General features: G+C 41.8%; 1 protein-coding gene across 6 annotated transcripts in view; it reads right to left on the bottom strand.

The window, feature by feature from the left end:
* The window catches only part of AUTS2 (activator of transcription and developmental regulator AUTS2), a 793,107-nt gene that overhangs the window by 235,126 nt on the left and 536,183 nt on the right, over positions 1-21,798 (bottom strand). For all 6 annotated transcript variants that reach the window (XM_075113525.1, XM_075113524.1, XM_075113526.1 and 3 more), the window contains one exon: positions 10,067-10,096. In XM_075113525.1, the coding sequence (XP_074969626.1) occupies positions 10,067-10,096 (30 nt within the window). The remainder of the gene's footprint in view (positions 1-10,066; positions 10,097-21,798) is intronic.

The raw sequence follows: 21,798 nt of genomic DNA, 5'->3' as shown, positions 1-21,798 counted from the left end.
CTTAAAGAAACACTTTTCATAATCTAGATATGTTTGGCCATGGCCAGACTCCAAGATACACAGATTGAATTTCTATCCATCTCCATACACACATACCATACATGCACGCTCATTAATACCTACTCCCAAACACACATATGAAGCATATATCTAATCAACAAATACTTATATATAGTCCATTGATCATGAGAAATGTTCCAGCATGTTTCAGTCCATAGATTTCCTTTCAGGATATCGAATCTTATTTTTGTGTGGAAGGTCTACAGACACTTGTGCAAAATAGGACATACCTTGCAGATTTCTTACGAAAGCATCTCAGCTGAAACACTCTCAATTAGATATAAAGTCCACGTCACCCAGGATAACTTTTTTCCAAAGGCCGGATTTCAGAGACACAGAGATGTGTGCACACCCAGACACACACCTGTTTCTTCACTGACTTGAAAGTACACTTCTCGTTACATGCGAGGTCGGGAAGCCATACTGCGATTTTACCTCTGCCTCGGTGGCACCCTGGAAATGAAATGTTGCCTGGCGTTCCCATGTACTCTAACAACCTTCACGGAACTGCTTTGATAAAAGTTTTGCTACATATAAAAGAAAGATGTAACACTAAAATGTGAACAAGCACAACTATCTATCATTTGGAATGTCTTTCTCATTGTGATCTAAGCTGCTGGGAAGGCTTTAGGAATTTGCATGTTATCCTTAGAGATGTCTGAAACCGCCTCTTCTGTTTCTTGAATAGCACTGAGCACATCATCAGCTTTAATCTTTAATCTCTTCTTCCTCTCTCCTCCCCTACAGAGAATCAAATCCTACAATCTATACACCGATAAAGCTCTTGGGCCCAGTAAAGTTTGGCTCTAAGTTTTGCAATAAAGAGAGGAAGATTTATTGCCGGGAACGCATTATACCAAAACAAAATCAAAGCTTTTTACAGTGAGGGTGGTGAAACACTGGCCCAGGTTGCCCAGAGAGGTTGTGGCGGCCCCATCCCTAAAGACATTCAAGGTCAGGTGGGACGGGGCTCTGAGCAGCCTGACCTAGTTGGGGATGTCTGTGCTCATGGCAGCGAGGGGGGCTGGACTGGACGACCTCTAAAGGTCTCTTCCAACCCAAAGCATTCTATGATTCTATGATTCTCTAAACCAGTATCACGTCCCAAAACTGTCCTAGGTGAAAGAACAGAAAAAGCAGAGTGCTCCTCAGGTGGCATGATTTAACATGGAAAGACGGGCATTCAGGGATACTTTGAACCCAAACGATCTTCTACTGAGGAGCATATGAGTTGATAAGCCCTGTCACTGCATCTCACCTCACTGAGACTATAAATGCAATTAAATGCTTCAACAGATAAAACAAACAAGCTAAACAAACAGAACCAAGTTTCTTCCATTCTTCCTCCGTCTGCTAATTCACACAAAACATGAGTGAGGACAGAAGAGAAGAACTTCTAGGATTTCAAACGCACTCAACACCTACTTACCTTACATAAATATTCTATATATTTATGTACCTTTTGCCTGAAAATACTACAGATATTAGCACTGCTGCGGGGAGGAGAGCTTGCGGGCAGCGCATACGTGTATTGTAGATATTTATAAAACCACTAGGAGGCTGCAATAAAATTATCTTGGAGTATATATTATGATTTTTCAAGAAGCATTTAAAACCACTACTCTATTAAATTTAATCTCTCCCCTAAGTTTCCTTAATACACATTTCTCTGTATAGCTATACCTCTGATTTTGAATGTCAATATATATAAGCAGACATGTTGCAAATAACGTATGTCTATATCAACAGATATGGTCAATGAAAATAATGTATATTATTTTGTATATTCTTTTGTATATTATGGCCGTGTATCATTAAACACACATGCTGCAAAATAATATACATCTTTATATGCCATAGCTGGTGTTCTAAGATCCTATATGAGATGGTAATTGCTTACACAAAAATAAAAAAAGAATTAAAATAATGAATGCAGGTATGTACTGCTACAGTTGTATACGTGAATCTGCATACCGTGTATATGCATAAAGCATAAAAGGGAGAGCAACGTAACATCCACATTTGGTGTATTTGCCTCTTACCGTGGTGCGTGCCTGTTACACGCATACATTTAAAACTCACATATAATTTAATAATCCACATTCCTCGATATTTTTGCTATTACTTTTCATTTTGATACAGTGATTTTATTTTTATCCACATAAGACAGTTTGCAAATGATCTATTTTAAAACACGGTGGCTGAGCAGTATTTTAAGACACTGATGTGACAGCGCCCGAACTTTCAAAGCACCGCATACCCTGGGAGGAGCGTCCGGGGGCATCCGTGCCAGCCTCCCTGAGTTTCAATTCTTGATTGTTTACTCAACTGCCAGAAGATGGTCTAAAGCCCTGGGGAGAGCAAAACCTGTTTGGGCCATTGACATTGAGTATCCTTGGTGCAGGAAGTCAGGACCTTAGAGGTATCCATCATTACGCCTGCCTGAAGGCAGGCTGGAGCCAAGGAACTTGCCTGAGAAGCTAGTAAAATTTTAATGCACTCTGTAGTGCGGTCATGTCATACTCAGTTATGGCAAATAATCCCAGATGCCTGCAGAGGTAAAATGGAGCTGTAATGTGCTTGCCTCCTAACCCGAGCTGACAGCAATGATGTACGACTACCATTAGCGGAAAATATCACTTCAACTAACCCATGATCCAGCTCCGCTAAGGGTCACATTATCCATGAGGAACAAATTACACTCCCAAAGTAAATACAAATTTTCTACACAAAATGGGTACAAAAAAACCGGAAAGGGGAGCCGGGCGGGGGAAGGGGGAGAAGGTAGGGGGAGCAAGGAGTGATACGTTACCTATGACAACGTGCTGCCGTGTGACAAAGATGATAAAGGACAGGACAAATCACGGGCTGAACGCGCCGTGGCACAGCCAGCCTGGAGAGCACGTACCCACGCCTGTAAACAACATGTTCGCTCCCCTTAGTGGCAAACACATAATCTTTTACAACGAACATGCTTGGCTCCGATTTTATTACCACTCTAGCTGTAGGGACCCTCTATGTGGCACATCAAATGAATAAAAAAGATCCTTATCTTTTCTCCTAATGGGCCTTAAACAGTAAGAAATACTTCATGATTGCCTGAGCATTGCTAGCATATAAAGTCTGGGTGATCTTTCACCCTTGGGGCAAGCTTGAGGTGCTGCATTTTCCTGAGTTAAAAAGACAACACCTGTACAAATATGCAGTATTAATCGCTCTGAGGGGAAACATCCTGGCTTTGCAGGAACAGTTTTAAGAATAATACTGAGAAACTATTTCTCTAATCCTACCCTTAGCCAAAATAAATATATGTCAAACAGTAAGATATCAGTATCCCATGACCTGAAGTAATTACTTAAAATTGGGTTCTCAGCCACTGTTTCCCCACAGGGCCCTGTTTGCTAAACACATCAGTATCCACCATCCAAGGAGTTTTTTCAAGAATTCAGCTCCGTCTTATTATCGCGACTAAGCCCTTTGCCCTGCCAGGAGAGGGCTGAATGGGCCTGACGACTACGCTGCGTTTTCCTACCAGCCGCAACCTGCCGCGCAAAACCTCCCTACCTACCCCAGGGAGGTCCGGTCTGGGGAGGGAAGGCTCCCACTGCAAACCCCTCCTGGAGCTGCCACATAAAATTCCACCTCTGTATTGCAGTCTGTCCCCGCTTCTGAACCTCAGAGCCCTGCAGTCCCACCAGAGCTCCCTTTCCAGTGGTTTCCCCTGGCTTTCACTTCCAGTCCCTGGCTGAAAGTCCCGAGGTACATCTCATGCAACCTCAGGCTACACACTTATTTCGCAGGCTTTCTTACCAGACGGGAGACAACACGCTTAATATTTTGAGGTTTTCCTCTAGAAACCACCCCAGTCCTCATATACCTGTCCCTAGAGTTGAAGAGTGTAGAGAAAATAGGAAGAGAAAATGAACTCTGATGATACACCCTTCTTTCAGTAGCTCAAAAAAAGCTGTGAGTTCCCTCAATGACCAGAATTTTCCAGATGAGGAAAACTAGAATTTGTTATTTATACTCTCGTGGTGCACAGACACCAAACAGAAACCCTGGTGGAATTTATGGACAGTAAGAAGAAAACAGATTATATGACTGTGGCAGCCATATACAAATTTAGCTGGCTCCCAGCTATCTATCTGCTACAGCTCTGGCAGCATCCAGGTGGCCACTTTTCTTTCAAATGCTACCCAAACGCTTCCTTCCCCAGGAGTGAGAGTGAAAAATACCCACCCCACCCAGTTTTGTTTCCAAGCATCTTACTTAAAAATCGCAAACCAATGAAACTGCCCACAAAAGAGTGACTTGCACCCGTCCATAAATGTAGTGGTCTGTAATATACAAGATGGCATAAAGCAATTTCATCACTATTTAATCCATTTCTGACAGAGCTTTTACTTCCAGCAACAGAATGGACAGCAGGCAGCCCTGTGCAAAGCAGCTCTTTACCTTGGTCTTACATTTTCTGGCACATTTTACGGCGGGGTGACTTTGGGTTCTTACTGTTTCCAAAGAAAGGACAATTTGCTGTGCCCTGCACGCGTTTCGGAGGACAGGGAACAACAGAGCAGCCCTGATGCGCGGGCCAGCGCAGCTGAAAACGATGCTTTGTTTATTCGGCAGAGACACAACTAAGCAGGACACTTCAGATCTGGAGGGCAGGGAGGAAATGGCTTCTGAAGTTCCTGACCAATGAACTTTGCATTTATTCAGTGGTACTGAAAGGCATGGTTTAAAGTAGGCCCGTCTCAAGTTCCTCTTATAATAAATATATCAGAGTATTTATAATTACCTAAACCAGCTCAGTTTGTAAAGCTGGGCTAAAAATCATGGTGGGTTTTTTTTAACACAGCCAGAAGCACCCTGGAAAGCAAACTGCACACAAATGCACGCACACACGCAAATATATAAACACTTGTATGTGTGGATATTTAACTACCAAACACTGAAATAGTCTACATACTAAACTGGGCGACATACCGCTGCCAAAACTCTGCTCCGAAATCTGTCTCCAAAGGCCATACACAAAATAATTGTCCAAAAGTGCTTCAGAAACACACACAGGGTGCACGTGTGAACGCTTTTCTGTGTGTACAGATAGACACAAATAACCATTCCTTTTATCTGAGCATACCAGAGTGATTTATATTTTCCATGCCGTAATCTTTGGTTCATAGCTATTTTATATGCAATCAAATGTATTAGCATTATCATTAAAAACATTCTGATGCAAGAAATACCATTCTTCTGCTCTCAGAGGGCTTTCAATGGCACATTATTTTTCTCCTCAAAGAGAAAAATAGTGAAGTCTCACAAGCACCATGCTCCCACCAGCACAGGCTTCTTCAGCAAGCACAACACCCACCCACCCTAATCCCCTCCCAGGCTGGGGTAAGCTTTGCTATTCTTCCCCCATGACCATACGCCAACACCCTGCAAATTTAGCCACCGCTTCGACCAACCTCTTTCCTCCCTTTGCGTCCTACACAAAGGCCACCCAAAGCAAAGCCCTCTTCAGCAGGAGCACTCGGCAGTGCTGGAGCTGCGGCTGTAACTAGCCAGCTGCCGCTGGGCCCTGGAAGAACACATTTTTATGGGATTCAGGAGCCTCATCAAGAGAGAACTGATTGGGTTCCATTAAGATATACGCAGAATGAAGTCTTCAGTGCAGTAATTTTTCTGGGTTGTACATCCTATCAAAACCGGATAAAATTCAAGCAAGAAGCAGGCCCCTTCTCCTCCTGAATCAGGCATAAGTAACAACTCTGTGTACACTGCAAAGCAGTCCCCCTTACCGATAAAATATTTTCCTAAGAAGTGGAAAATCACTCAGGTGCCTCAGATTGAGCCTTATTTTTAAAATCAGTCTAATTAAAGAGTGGTGAGAGGAAACGGTAGACATGGCAAATAAAAGAGGACCTCACTCCTCACCTCATCTTTCGCACTTGCCTTCCTTACCAAAGCTGTTTGTACATCTTTTTGAAACAGGACTTCTTTTTATTTCCAGAAGATGAACTATGTGTTTGCACTTACGTTTTCAATATTGTATTAATTACCATGGGTATAATTTTGAAGACTGTATCTAGATATCAGAAGATAATACAGTTGCACTTAAATGTGTCAGCTTGCACTAATTTTAGATTATCAGCTCTGGAGACCTGCTCAAAGAGCAAGACTGACAGACTTTTTAGTGGAGAAAATCTGAGTTCCCCTGGGATCCATACTTTTTTTTTTTTTATTTAGTAAGAAATCCCAGTGGCATTTGCTGAAAGGATCTCAGGAAAATAACATCTCTCTAAGAATTAGTGCTTCACATTCTGATGCAAGTCCTCCAAATATACTCTCCCTCTGCTACCTCTTCAGGTTTTTAGCAACAGGAAAGCAAAACGGCTACTTTGACTGCCCCGGCCCAGTACTCTGTGCCAAATTGGAATGAAGGAGCACGAATCTATATAAATAGATAAATTATCCACCCAAAACATGTCATTTAAAATTGAGATGCTGACACAGCCTTAGCTACAGTACTGCTAAGCAGGGGCTACATCACTTTTCAATTAAATATCTTTGTTTCTTCTTCCAGAGAAACCTCTGGAGAAATGTCTCATTTGAGGGCAGACATAGAAAGTGACTGTCTGTCGGCTCCCAATTAAAGGCTAGGGAAGACGTATTGCAGGCACAGCCATCACCTAATAGAGATCAGATATCAACAATGATTTACCCAGCCAGATAGATACATATTCAAGTGGGGGGGGGGGGGGGGGGGGAAGTAATGCTAACAGCCTAGGAGACATTACTTCTCCCACTTTGTCACCACTCACTACTCATGTGCTCCTCAGCTTCCCAGGTCCTGCTCCTTCCTGCGTTCTCCTACTTCACTGGGGCCCATCTAGTCATGCTTGAACCTACTCGTCTTTCGGCCACCTCGATCTGTCACACACCTTTCATCATACTGATCTGCAATTTTTTATTCAAAGGCACTGGTCTATCTTTCTGATTCCAGGTCTTATTTCTTCTAGTAGAAATATGTCTTGCATTACTTCTACGTCTCGTGGATCTCTTCTTTCTCAGGCACACAGAAGGATCAGTTTGGGTTTACTCTCAAAAATTCTAAATGAAGCAAAATTCTTTCCTTGCCATTTTCCGAAGAGCAAGTACAGAATTCATGTGCAGCACTATACCATATAGTCTGTATACTTCAGGATATCAAAATCTGCAAGAAAGAGTCCTAAATAAAAGTAGATCTCCTCTTCCTAGAAACATTTCAGGCAAAGAGGTTTCTGGTGGGAGAATAACTCCACAATCTTCAGAATATATTGACCTAGGACCGACCAAGAGCAATCTGACAACTCACTGCTAGAACAGCTCCACAGCTGGAGGCTAATACCCTCATCACGATATAAGACATTTGGGTCAAGGATCTTAAAACTTCTAATCCTGCTGAGTACCTTCAGCTCCTACGGTTACTAATGAAAACTGGGGATGCCCACCACTGGTTATGAAACGATCAAGCCCTTGCACAGGGGTTTGACACCCTCACTTCTCCCAGTGCATTTTGCTCATAGGTATTTTTGGTCCTAAAAATGTTATTATATTTAAAGTAGGAATTCAAAAATCTTCTGTGTCCTATTGAAAGAGATCTAAAAGATCCTGCCTGTCTGAAGAAAAGAAGTTTCTACTTGTCAGTTAAACAAAGGAATAACGCACAGCCTCCTTTATAGTGTGTACTTTACCTGTCATCCAACAGCCCATTATCATGTCACGGCAGAGTGCACTTTTCTACAGGTCACTTTGTTTAAAATGACATGGATAATGCACATGTCAGCAAGCTGACAGTCCCGACCGTCCTTCAGAGATAAAAACCGCAAGACGAGCGCCTGTTCTTATCTGGGGTACATGCCTTGGTCTATCATCTAAGTCAGGCAGAACATGATTTCTCCAGAGAGCACTTTTTTCATTTCCTGATTTTAAGAAAATCAAATAAGCACCATTTGTCTTCATCTGAATATGCTTGACCTGCTCAAATGATGATGTCTCGCATTTTATAACAGGCTACATATGCTGAATTCAAATTAACAGCAGAACAAGGCCTTTAGATCTTTGCTTAGGCTGCCAGCACAGGCTGAATAAATACACCAGGGTTAGCTGTCATCTTTCAGAACTGGGCCAGAGCTATAAAACTCAAAGCTGGGTCTGGTTCTGGGATTTGAAAAGCACTAAGTTATCAGGGGTATTTGGATCTGCACTTAATCTCATTTCATTAGGGTGGAAGACAAAATATAGATCACAGAGATGAAATACACATCTGGATTTTAAATCCTTCCCACACAAGTACTGGGATATTCTGTATGAGGTACAATCTTGAGTGTGTCTTGTACTGTGTTGCAGAAACCATCCTGAAGCAGCATACCACCACCACCCCAAAAAGCTGCCTCTCTGCCTTTTCAAATAGGAGCGCGGCAAGAGGAAAATACTGTGAAACGGGCAGAGGTTTAGCTCCGTAAACCTGCAGCAGTGGCAGGAAATTACATTTCTAGTTCTGGGTGCCATAAACATAGGAGCTGAAATTCAGTTTATCATCTTCCACTGCATAAGGAACATCCTGAAAATGAATAATCACTTCACAGGATGGAATGTAATGGTAATGCATTAAAAATTCATGTCTAAAAGTGCAGGTTAATACTCTGTGCAAAAACCCAACAAAACCTCCCCTTTCTGTTGTCACACTGATTAACTCCAGTGATTAGTTCCCTTATGAAAGGGAAATCACTGCAGTTCAAAGTAAACAGTGGTTCTTTAACACAGTTAGCAAATTATTAAGAAACATGGGGGGAAAAAATCTCTACTTGAGAAATTACTGAAAAGCCTGAAGGGCAAAGCTTCGGCGGTTTCATAGAGAGTGCTCTTAAAATTTCCTTAGCTGCCTGCTTCAAAATCCTGCAGAAAACTGATTAAACTCATGAAAGGTGGATTTTAGAATATATCTGTTCTTTTCTCTTGTATAAGCTGGGTACCAGCATGGTCATCTCTCTTCTTCTTGGCTTGACTTGGAGCTAGCTAACAGAACCACTCACGAAACTCTGAACAATTCAATGTTATTATATGAACAATATTTTATGGCATTATTTTACCCTCCCCCAACTTCCATCCCCCAATTTATCCAGTGAAAGAGGAGGCAAAAGTGCTTATGTTATCAAAACATCCCTTAAGGCTCAACATGCAAATGAAAACCACAAAAACCAACCTGGAAATAAAAAAAATTAGACCAGCTGTTATGCAACAAGAATTTCATTTTGCCAGAGAAGAAAGGTAGATGTTAGTCTGTCCACAAGATAAAATAAGACATAAAAACGTGCATCAGTGTTCTGGTTCTTCATGACTATTAGACTTTTGAACAATAACCAGCATTGGAGATCAGCGCCTGACTCATATTCAGCATGACTTTCTTCCCTTTCTCCACTTAGAAACTCTCAGTTACTGAGATAATTACCAGCAAGTTGTGTCACTTGACTTAATGTACAGTTTCCAAATGTTGTTTCTAAAAAACAGATATATATATATCTCAACCAAAACACTTCAGTTTGAGTTTGAAGACCCTTGCCTGCAGAGATGCAAAACAGGCGACAACAGTGGTTAAATAACTGTTAAAAAGTGCAAATGTGAGGGTTACAAACATATTTGGTTGCTGTTAGAATTTCCCAAGGGAAAATGTAGCCATAGAAAGGGTTGGTATTGAGACTGCTGTTCATAAACAACCCACACAAACTGTGGCATCAATATGCTTGAAGATGAATTGTGTTGCCTCCAAAATATTCATTAGAATTCTCTTTCCTTGGAGGTCTATTCCAAAATTAAATTAAAGGAAACAAAGTCTTTTCTTTGCATAAAGAGTCTTGAAATCAATCAAAAAAGAAACTTTAAATAAATAACAGCATAATACGAATAAGTGAATGCAACAAATCCAACAAATTATTTTTGCTCCCATGCTGATTCCCTTCCTTACCTTTTCTTCTTGATCACTGTCGCTGTCACACTGAAACACAAAAATGAAAAAAGAACAGGTAAGAGAAATTTGCCACAGCAAAAATAATAAAAAAGCAAGATTTCTATGAACAAGATGGCAGAAACACTCATGAACCCTGTGGCATAAAATCTGGTACCTTTAGGCAAAAGCTCAATTACTGTATGGGAGGGAATTTTACCCCACACTGTTGTTAAAGATGATTGTATTTTTGAATTAGGAAAAAATTGCTCTGAAAACAACAAAAGCCATTTGCAATCACCTCTGTGAGTTGAATTCACATGGACAGACTCCAGAACTGGATCAGGGAAGAAGCAAAACAACATTTGAGGGCTGCTTTGTTTTCTTTTGGTAGACAGTATTTCTCATACTGGCTGCCAATAAGCTGGTTTCAAAGGCTTCTCAGGCACGAGGGTATGGAAATAGCTTAGGTTTGCCTGTCCCAGAAGAGAATCATCTACAAGGTTACCATTTTACTCCAGGACCAGTCAGAGGGCTCAACCCGTGTCTTTGCTTACCCCTGCTGAACTAAAGAATTCAGATCTCACAGTGGAAGCAACAACAGGCCAAATTAATTCATTCAGTGAGGTTCTCTGCAATTCAAGAGCAGTCCAGGTAGCAGGGCAAACATCATACTATAAAACGCTGAACCGTGACAATAGTGGGTCTTGCTGTTTATCAAGAGCCATTGCTCAATTTTTAAGTAACTTTTACTGTTGTAGAAATACAACAGGACTAGATGAATTGAGGTTCAGACAAGCATCAGGAATGCAAAACATGTTTAGATTTGCTAGAAGTACAGAAGCTGTGCTGGAAATAGGACTGCAAGGACCACGCAACTGAATCGCACCTAGCTGCTTCTTTCTTAGACGCAGATTGGATTCATCCCAGCTAATTCTGGGTAACTATGGCATTGTCACACTTGGCTACCTCCACAGCAGAAGAATGAGGAAAACACCGCCTTCTGGGTTTTGTTTTTTTTTTTTAAAACTCCTATTTTAGGTTCTGCAGAACTGAATGGCCAACATCACCCGAGGATGAAGGCATACCTCTGCAGATCTAATGGCAGAAGTATTGTTTGTTTGGCACATGTTTTGAAGGAAAGCACAAAATCACCACAGAGCAGAACCAGGCTTTCCTAAATCAAGGACTAGCTGCTTGTGTTACAGCAGTCCTTAAGCCCTTGATGCATTTTTATCCTGTTTAATGCGTCTTTGTGTTTTCATAGGCAACCAAATTGCGTTGAAATTAGTTGTACTTTGTGAATTCCAAAGGTTAACTCTACAGTGGAATGTGAACAGACACAGCCAAATACACCCACAAATGTATTTGATTTGCACAAATAATTTTCTGTGTGATCTTTAATCATAACTTTTCTGTTTCACTGGCTTTTTCCTCATCTTCATCTGTACAGGGGGTGAAAAGGTGCCTTCCCCACACCAATGAGCTACATACTAACAAATTAAAGCTAAGAACTATTTCTAGGTATCTTTCAAATAATTTAAAATGAAGCAAAAATTAGATAAAATTGCAATCTGCCTTCAGACAATTCCAACCAGAAATGAAAGTAAAATTTATTTAATCACTGGAATGATTTATATAGCAGAAGTTGCACCTAAATACTCTGATAACAAACAAATGAGATGGAACATGAGGATATGAGACAATTTTTGAAACACTCATACGGAGATCAAGTTAACGAAGAGAGAGTACTTACCTGAAAAAAAGGAAAACTGCATATTTCTAGAACCGTATGTATTTACATAAAGTACTATCTACCCTTAACCTGTAAATATTATGCATTTTGACTTCAGCATGACTACACGTATGAGATTTTTGGTATGAGGTAAGTATGTTTGCAAAGCAATGTCCTAATTTACCAAAAAAGCAAACACGTGCATAGGTTTTCATCCATGACAATCATTGCATGTCACAAAGAATTCCCACTTACTACCTCTATTTTACAGCTGTTTGAAAAATTCAGCTTTTGGGCTACACCACTTTATTCTGCTACTCGGTTACAGCCCGGAAGGCCCAGCGGTTCCGGGATCCCTGCTCGGTGTGCTCTGTCTGTTGGGATGCGTTGTGGTGTGTGATGCATGTTTCAAAACAGGGAGCTCAGAACAAACTGCCTCATCTGTTTGTGCCCCCTGCCCGGCCCCCGGACAAACTCCCAAGCGAGTCCTGATTGCAATATGTGAATCCAAAAGGCAAAAGAAAGGGGGTAAAAAGTGGATAGATATGCAAGCAAGAACGTTTCCCTTTTAGCAGCAGGGTTCAGGGGGTTTTAGCGTGGCATCCGCTCCCGCTGCTGGGGCACACATGCAGCTGTGGTCACAGCGCTTTGCAGCCTCTCCGTCCCCCACCGTTTTTTGTCTGGTTTAAGGAATCTCTCCTCTGAGGTGGATTAAGTTTTTCCCAAATTATAAGCTTGGAAAGAGCTCAGGGTTTTGTGTTTTCTGCAGTGTGGAGGTACTTGGGGAGAAGAGTGCTTGCCAGCAGTGACATCTGAATTTGCCAGCAAAGCAGTTACCCACATCCGAGTGAATCTGCAGCGAAAGTGCACAGAGTGATATTGGTGGGAAGTTATTTCCATCAAAGTGTTAAGCCTCCTGCTTTCCGACAGTCCAGTTCTAATTTCAAGGTCTGCTTAATTCCACATCAAATAATTACTGCTATACCCAGAAGCACCTTGTCTCCAGAGTTAAGCATATGGCAAAGGACTGAGACCTACTGGTGTCCATTATGGAAGCAGCACGGATGCCAAGCCGATTAAAAATGCTCAGGCTCCCTTCACAACATGCCCGGTGACTGACAGCTTCGCGATTTGGCCAGTCACTGTGGCTGCCAAAAAAGCCTCTGCTGCATGGGGGCCCACATGGCACTCTGAGAAAACAGTTCCATTCCTGGTATTAAATTCCCATACTGACCCGAGGACTTTGCTGTGAGCTCAGCAGGAGTGCACCATCCAATTTACAGCTCCATCCTCCAGAGCCCTCAGTGCCAGCCTCTGGCAGAGACGAATGATGGTCAAACCCCTCCAGCTCATAAATTATGCAAAGGCAATAAATGCACTCAGCAAACAGCTCCTAACGTTTGCCTAGGCTGGCTCCAGATACACTTTGTAAAACGCCAGGAGTCCTGCACATACAAGGCATCTATTTCACTCATAAAGAGGTTTTGTTGGTGGGATGCGAGGGAAGGAGACCCACTGTCCAGCAGCACTGTCCTGTTCCAATAGCAGAATTTTATGGACAAGCTGTGTGAAAGGGAAAAAAGGGACGGACAGGAGGAAAGGGCTCTATGCACTGCATTGGGGTGATATTTACATTCAGTACAGACACATGTGTGTTTGTGTGCGGGCATACACATTAATGTGCATGTTTTGCACAGCCACGTTAAACTAAATTTTCCCTGAGGGTTAAATGTGTGGGTTTCCTTTGGTTCAGGGAAAGAATCAGGCAATTTATATGCAGGGGTAACTCCAGAAAGACTTGCAGAAGAGGGGAAGAGGTTTGCTGCTCAGGCTGGAAACTGAATTGGAGCAATTGTACGCTCTTCCCATGCCTTTGCTGTTTAGGCACTCCGGGCATTGCACTTGCACCCACGTTCCCCAGTGGCCCTTCCTCTGATATGCTCATTTACATTTTTGGATGCATTTTCTTCCCAGAGGTGCTAAAGCACAAGGTGTTTCCACCTTCTGCAGGCTTACTGCTAACCACTTCTAGGGAACAGGGCTTGGAAACCACAGCTGACAACCATGAAGTTGATTACCCAGAATTACTGGTCAATTTGAAGACTTCAGTCTGCATTGCTTGCTCAATTCCTCAGTTCCTCCAGCATTTCCCTACCCTCCAGGGCCATAGGAAAAAGTAAAATCATTTAAGTACTTTGTGGTTCTTGAAACACCAGATGGTTTTGGAACCCAAGTGATGCAAATGCTCTGTACTGGCCTTCTGCTTTGGGCTGAGTTTCAGTATCTTGTGCCTATTGCAAAAAGATAATTTTTCAGTGTTCGCCCATGTCTTGTTTCAGGAAATCATGGGTCTGTGCACACGCTGCAACCGAATATTCTGCAAATAACTAGAAATCCAAAATACCATTCAGAGATGGCATGACCCGATTTTTGGATAACTGCCACTGGCTTCATCGGAAGCTGCGAGTGATAAGGTGACAAATCAGGACAAGGAGGCCGCAGACCCATTTTACACCTGAACAAACAGTGGCCTCTGTCTCTGATTCTCAGGCTCAAGGCACTTACTGTCTCTACACTGAACACAAGTCATGACTGACTGCGGTAATCCGGGGCCACACTTCGGGATTCTAGACTTTTCAGAGTCTGGAGCCAAACTGCCAAAAGTTGCCCTACATTATCAAAACGCCACCCAACCAACCAGCCCTTAGCTCTCATTTAGGCACTGAAATGAAAGCCAGATTAGCAAAACTGCTGAGCACCCATGGCTCCCACTTACGGCCAAATTTTCCAATAAGCGTGGCACAAAATGCTGTGAGATCTTTTCAAACCACAGCCTGAGAGGCCCCTCAGAGGAAGGAGCCTTTGAAATGGCTGTTTTATGCTTTTGAAGGTCTTGTACTGGGCAGAAGGGACTCTAACGGTTTTCCAAAAGGACCTACAGCACTACAAACCAAATCAAAAGCAAGGGACACATAAGGCTCACTCAAAACTAGCTCTACAGATACAATTCTCAGGGGACACATGGAAACATTAAGGTTGCCCCTAATTTCTATATAATCGGGGGCAATAATGAGACCAGAGTGACAATGAGTTGCTCAAAGTGGCCATAGCTATCATTTAAACTGTTCAAACACCTTTAATAACTGAAGCGTGCAGCTACCACGTCACTTGACACACACGTGCCAAGTGTTCAAGCTTCATTTTGCAGCCTTGCTGCAACTTCACGCTCAAGCACTAATCAGAATCAGTCACCCACAAACTCGCATTTTCATATATATGCCACAGTCAAAATTCGAATAGTTGTTCCTAAAATCAACCGAAGGTGAGGAGGGAACATACAAACTCGGAAGGTCTTAGAACCAACAAAACCGGAAGCTCTTCTTTCTGCCATAGCTTAACCCTTCTAAATGAATGCTCTCAGTCTGGGTTGTGAAAGCATAAGTTGCATTCCCTGCGACACAGAGTATGCACACATAGAACTGCAGAGGGAAGCTGAAAAAAAACTTTTCAATTCCCATTTGAGGTTTAATTTCTGCTGTGTTTTGTAGAAGAAAAGGAAAACTGAGGATTGGGCTACAGATTAGTTGTACCTCCCAAATCCCCTGCCCCAGCTGGAGGGAGCACAAGTTAAAATGCGCAGCACATCTCCCACTGCACCCGCAGAATGAGACTGATCCCAATGCCACATTTCAAAAATCAGACACCCTATGAGGTTACAGCTATAATTTGAGCCCATTTTAATAGCTTGAGAGAGTCTGGTCCAAATCAAGCTGAGTAAATGTCTGTGCCACCTCACCAGCTCATTCAGGCTGAAGCAACACTATGGATTTCTAGGTACCTTGCTGATTGAACACATTCTTGTGCAAAAAGTGGCAATCATTGAATATATCATGTACAATGACATTGAGGATGGCATTGTTCTCTATTCTGCTCAATGGACTTTGCTGGAACAGCTATTTCATATCTTGGATCCATTTATCATTGCCACCAAAGGAGTCAGTGCTGCTGAAACGCCGGTGCTGAACAAAGTGATTCTACTCATCTGTCTGCTGAAAAGAAATCTGAAGAAAATGAGGGAAAACCCAGACCTCAGCCATGTTCACACTGACATTTACAATATTCTTGTCCATCTATCCACCAGTGACAAACTGACAGCCCTGGAAAGGGCAAAGATGATATTTTAGCTATACAATTAGACCTTTGCTTCCAAGAAAAAAGGAGAAAAAAAATATCTCCTAGATGAAAGGAGACACAGACAGGGAATAAATGGGCAATTTTCTAATTGACGAAATGGAGACAGGCACAGTCACAAAGAAACTAAGAGCAAGGATTTCATTTTTTTCTTTCCTAACTCTTACTTTGCCTGTGAGTAGCATTCAGCATGGAGCTCCTTGCCAAGGAATCTTATATATAGCATCTCGCAAATTGGTTAACATCACCGTCTGCTTAGCAATTCTTCACCATTATCCACAGTGATTCACTGTAAGGAATGACTCTGAAACAGAGATGGTCTGAGAAGTTTAAGGTCTGCTTTCTCAAAAGCTAAAATTATGGATTATTCACAGAAAAGTCCCATTTTACACAAATTACCTTAGTCTGGACAAAAGATTGCAATGTTGACCTCTAATCTGAATTCCATTTTATCCAAAGTACTTCACTTCAGATGCAATGTATCAGTCTTGGACATTTAAAGTTATCTTGGCCACTTACAGGAAACATATTCAGAACTTAGAACCCCTTTCAGCCAAAACTCTTTTTAATTCCTCACTCCCAGGACTTTTATGATTTATATAGCAAAACAACACAGTCAGTGGCTCCTTCTAGCTCTACCATCAACAAAATAATGTTTTGATGAGAAAGAGGAGAATTATATTTTGAGTATTAAAATGGAAACACCAGATTAAGTTACTATCCACGATAAAGATGACCCACCTTATATTTATATAGGACCTGTACATATCCTTGGCAACTGGTGGGTGGTATACATACTCCTGGCAGACCACAGTGAGTTTATTTGTAAAGAGGGGATTTCACTCCAGAAAGACAGCTGAAAACAAGTCCTATTTTGAGGCTTCTTTCTGTTGTGTCAACCCCTGTATTCCCAGGGATATCCCTTCAAGGGGAAGCCTAGTAGCTATGTAGGAGTGGGAGAGACTGGGAGGCTTCCAGTGCAAGGCTGGAGGGGCAGCAGTGCCCACAGGAGCACAAAGCCTGCCTGAGGGCTGCCAGGGACTGAGCTGCAGCTCTCCATCCTGGCTGTGTGCCCGGGGCTCTGTTGCACCCAAGGGAAACACGCCGCCGACGTCCTCAGGCACCTCTAGGCACAGCCCCAGAGAAGGATGAAGTGAAACCAGCCCTGTAAGAAACACATTTTCCTTTGCTCCCTGGAAACTGAGCGGAGACTGGTAAGTTATTGCAGTTCTTGGAAAAGTGCAACTTCTTTCCCCCCGTTATGACTCCCAGTGGCTCCCTTATGGTGTCATTGCTCAATGATCCCACAAGTGCTTAAGGCCTAATCCAGCCGTCCCCAAAGAACAGGACGATGCTCCCACCAATGTCAGCGGAAGATTAAATGGGATTTCCAGATGTACCATGAGAAAGCTAACGATGCCACAAGCTACTCAGCTCAGCATCTTCAGAAAGTGCCTGTAAGGCATCCAAATTCCACTAGACTAACTGGGCACCAAGCAGCTGTTGGCTGCATACACAACCGTCTCTTAATTTTAGGAAGTCATTCTCTTTTGCAGTAGAAGGGTGAACTCCCTGCCTCAGTTCCTCGATACTCCGTATGAAAAAATAACAACATGCCTTTGCCTCTGGGACTCTGAATGTACATTTGCTGCCTCCTTACCTGCCTTTCTGGCTGTAGACAATTTGCAGTACGTAATGTTATTTTTAGCATCCTCTCAACTGATGATGACAGTTTGCAGTGTGCAATGTCATTTTTAGCAGCCTCTCAATTGAGGAGTACTTTGTCAGGGTTCAAAACCTAAGTAATAGTAAATAATAATAAAAACGTGCATTTATACTGGCGGACTAAGTCAATAGCAAAGACTTAAACTAATCAGTGTTTAATGAAGTCAGTGCCTAATAGTACATTAGCCAGTGTATCTGTATAAGAAAATATCCCTATTTTTCGAACTCCTCGTCGCAGCTCAAGAGTTCAGTCTGGAATTTGAGTCTTCCAAGTACTTACTGGCTAATGAAATCAAAATATCCTGATGGACAATAAGCAAAGCATGTTATGGGTTAAAATAATACAAGAATCTATTTTTTCCACTGTGTTGTGATCCATAAAAATCACCCTCAGCCCTTCCTCTTTCTTCTCTGCCTGTGAAGCCAATTGCTTTGATTGCAGTGATATGAGCTTGCTGAAATGACTTGCCCTTGCTTGTGAAGCAAATGGAACATGCTAATAGAACTTATCGCATTACCCGATGCAAAAGTGCCATAGCTCATTACTTTAAGATAAAAGGATATCATTGCAGACGGGAAGCAGAATTGACTTTCTGAGGCCCGACTTGATGATGATTTAATCAACTGCTCTCTTTCACTTCTCATCTCTGCGCCTGTCGGTTTCACAGGTGCTGTTAAATGAGACACTCAGAAAGTGAGCGGAGGGAAAGAAATTGCTGTCATTACTTTTCAAGAAAGGAGGTATGCAAATTTTCGACAGAAAGATTGCGTTCATAATGGGCCTGGTAAAATACAAGGATCATGCTTGACAGGTGAGGGCAAGTCATTTGTACGTCCTTAAAGTGAAGCAACCATCCTCATTTAGAAATTGTGCTCGATAAGAAAAGCTACAAATGAAAACCATGCAATGGCTGAGAAGCAGCAAGCAAACCTTTGAAGACTTTGTTATTGCAGATCTGCCTTCACCAGGTGCCTGGCGTGCCTTCACACATGTCTATTCCTAACTGCCAGATGGCCAAATTTTGACCTCAGTATCTCACAGAGAACTCCTCTTAAATGTTGGGTTTTTTTTTACTGTCAGCTTTACATTCGCAGTCTGGGGTCTGAGAGCTTCTTCCTTTTCTTCATCACTGCCAGAAATAGAAATTACAAGACGAATAACTGAGTGAGGGTTGAGTTAACTTTGAAAACAGAATCAATAGGTTGGAGGCAACAACTTGTTTTCTTCTGCACGTAACTGAGTATTACAGATCGTGGAAGGCCCAGAGCACACGGTTGATACAGCCGAGTAAAAAGTAAAAAGAATAAACCACAAAAATGGTTGTGGCAGGAAGCAAAGAGGATGAAAAGATGCTTCTCCAGGGCCCAAAAGGAACCCGGGGTCCTGCGTGATTGCAACACAAGAGGAAAGGGTGAAAAGAGAGTAACTGAATGTTCAATTGACCTGATGGAAAAGTTCTGGTATTCCAAAATTAGAAGTTAAAAAAGCACAATAATTGAGATGATGAATTATGTACACGCTAAAAACACTCTATAGATCTCGGATGGCTATTGAGCTGTTTGGATCATTTTAAATGGGGAAATGAGAACTACCCAGCTTTTATTGGTGTCAATCAGGTTTCCAATCAGAGATTGATAGTCAGCCACAACAAGCAGGTTCCCTGGGGACTCCACAGTATGCAATGGATACAGTAGTTTGTCATAAAAATGTTGACATTTTGTCTCAGATAACAGCATAGGACTTAAATAGAATTAATGTCATGAATATTTAGAGTTAAACAAGAAACAGCTAGGAAATATTGCCACAAAGGAAGTTTGATAAAATGGAAAAGGATTTAAATAAAGCAACCACTGTATTAATTCCACCGATAGGTGCATTTTAAGAATTTGAAATACCCTCTCTCAAGATACGCAGTTCACTTGGCTCTAGTGCTCCTATGTTTGTTTACGCAATGCAACTATCAGATATCTTATTTGACCTTTTCCCTGTGTCAGGTTCGTAATCGTCCATATTTACCTAACTGACAGTGGCCCAGTATTACTCTCTGGATCTGACTCACCTCTCACCAAAAATACTTCATTGCAGGTTGAGAAGCAACATGATGGAGGAGAGCGAGCTTAGGGGGAGCACTCCGAAGAGCCACCTCTGTCACTGGCTGTCAGTATCACCTCAGGCAAGTCACTTAGTCTCTTCTTCTGTCAACCCTCTACTTTTCGTCTATCTGAGCTACTAAATGGTACGCTCCTTAGGATTTGGTGACTTTTCACTGTATGTGTTCATAATGGGCACAGGATAATAGTGCATTTTTCTTAGAGAATTTTGGTCTTACAAGAAATGAAGAGGAGGAAGAAGAAAGCATTAAGATTTGGATCAGGCTTTAGACACATCATGCCTATTTTCAATACAGATCTCATCTTCCAGCAACTGAAGAGCATGACCTATAGCAAATTATATCAACTCAACTGAAATTTATTTTTATTTTAAATTACAGAAACGCACACAAAGACGCAGCAATACAATAACGATACCATTGCACAGGGATTGTTCTCTTTTACAGGCTGCAGCAACTCTGAGCACAAAATGGCTACTGAAACACACATGAAGAGAGAGTCAATTGATTTGCAAGATAAAATAGTTGTAGAAAAAATACCTGAAACAAAAACCAAAGACTAAAAAGCCATCCTTTCTCTTCTTTCCCAAAGAACAAGAACTCTGTAGCTTTTGAGCTCTCTATCTTTACATTAGGCTAAGCAATTTAGACTGAATTGTATAAATAATAATAATAATAATTCCCCAAACAACCCAAACCAATTGATCCTTAGGGATAAGACCTTAACAGCTGAGCTATAAACCTCTGAACACTGGATTTTAATGGATACTAAAAAACTCTTAACTAAGCCCTATAAATATAACCTGAAACAAAATGATTTGTGTTGTGAGCTGTTTGCAAACTCCCATAAATGTTCCTCGTTGTCATAATGCCAGAAAAATAACTCAGACTCTGTACTCAGCCTTGTAAACTGGCTTCTGTGCTATGGTTTCAGTCCCTTTTCCACTCTCTGTTTTATAATTTATCACTTACACAGTTGTTATATATTAATATTATTATTATTTACTGCTGCCTTTATCATTTTTGTATAGTTTTTAAATTGTTTGTGCTAGAGCTGAGGGAAGAGGAGGATTATTCTAAATCTACAGCAAGTAAATATAAATTGTAAAGACAATGGCACACTTTGGCCTGCCTGCCTCAAACTTCCTGTTTTGACATATGCGATGCTATAATTCGGAATCTGTAATCTCTTACTAGGAAATGAATGCATTTTTTTTTTCTGAATGCTGCAATTATAATAATTGGATTTAAAACAGGAGTTTCATTTCTTTATTTAGAGGTAAGCATAATTGTGTATCCCTGATTTATCAGCTGGGCTCAAGCGTTTGTTATTCATGGAGTGGCTGGGAAAAGGTACGAATATTCATAGTCGCGGGGATGGAGCATCAGCCGCTGGAGCTTCCCCCTTCACTAACAAACAGCAGCAGAAGCGGTGCCTTGGCATGACCAAGCAGCCCAACCAGGTACGGGTTACTTCTAATTGACTCTCTAGGCTGGGCTCCTCCAGCCCTCTCTTCCTGAGGACCTCTTGTCATCACTCCCAGACCCGGGTGCGCCTCCTCTCTCTTGAGAAAAAGCTAGCACTGCAGCATTGCAGTGTGAAAAAACTAGGACTCTCAGTGCTTAACTCTAGGTTATACTTACGGTAGAAGGATGGGAGCCTCAGATAAGACCCAAACCCCTGTTTTAAGAGACATTTTCTTGTATAAATATTCACTGTTTACTACCAATGTGCTCCTGGCAGGGATATGAGAAAGATGTTTGGGATTTTTTTCGCTGCTGCATTAACCTACCACCAGAGTAAGGTGATAAAAACTCCTGTATCATAAATGATATCACAGACTCCATGACTGTTATCAGCAGTGGCAAATTGCCTGGCACAGCCGACGAAAGGTATTGCTTTGAATAGCTGGCTTTTAGCACAGTGTTCAGAAAAATTATCCTTGTCCAGGCGAGTCTTGGAAAATGCAAGAGTTTTGCCAGCAACAACT

Source organism: Phalacrocorax aristotelis, chromosome 18 (assembly GCF_949628215.1).
Source record: "Phalacrocorax aristotelis chromosome 18, bGulAri2.1, whole genome shotgun sequence".
NCBI lineage: Eukaryota > Metazoa > Chordata > Aves > Suliformes > Phalacrocoracidae > Phalacrocorax > Phalacrocorax aristotelis.
Note: the sequence above shows the minus strand (reverse complement) of the source record. Positions and strands in the feature narration are given on the sequence as shown.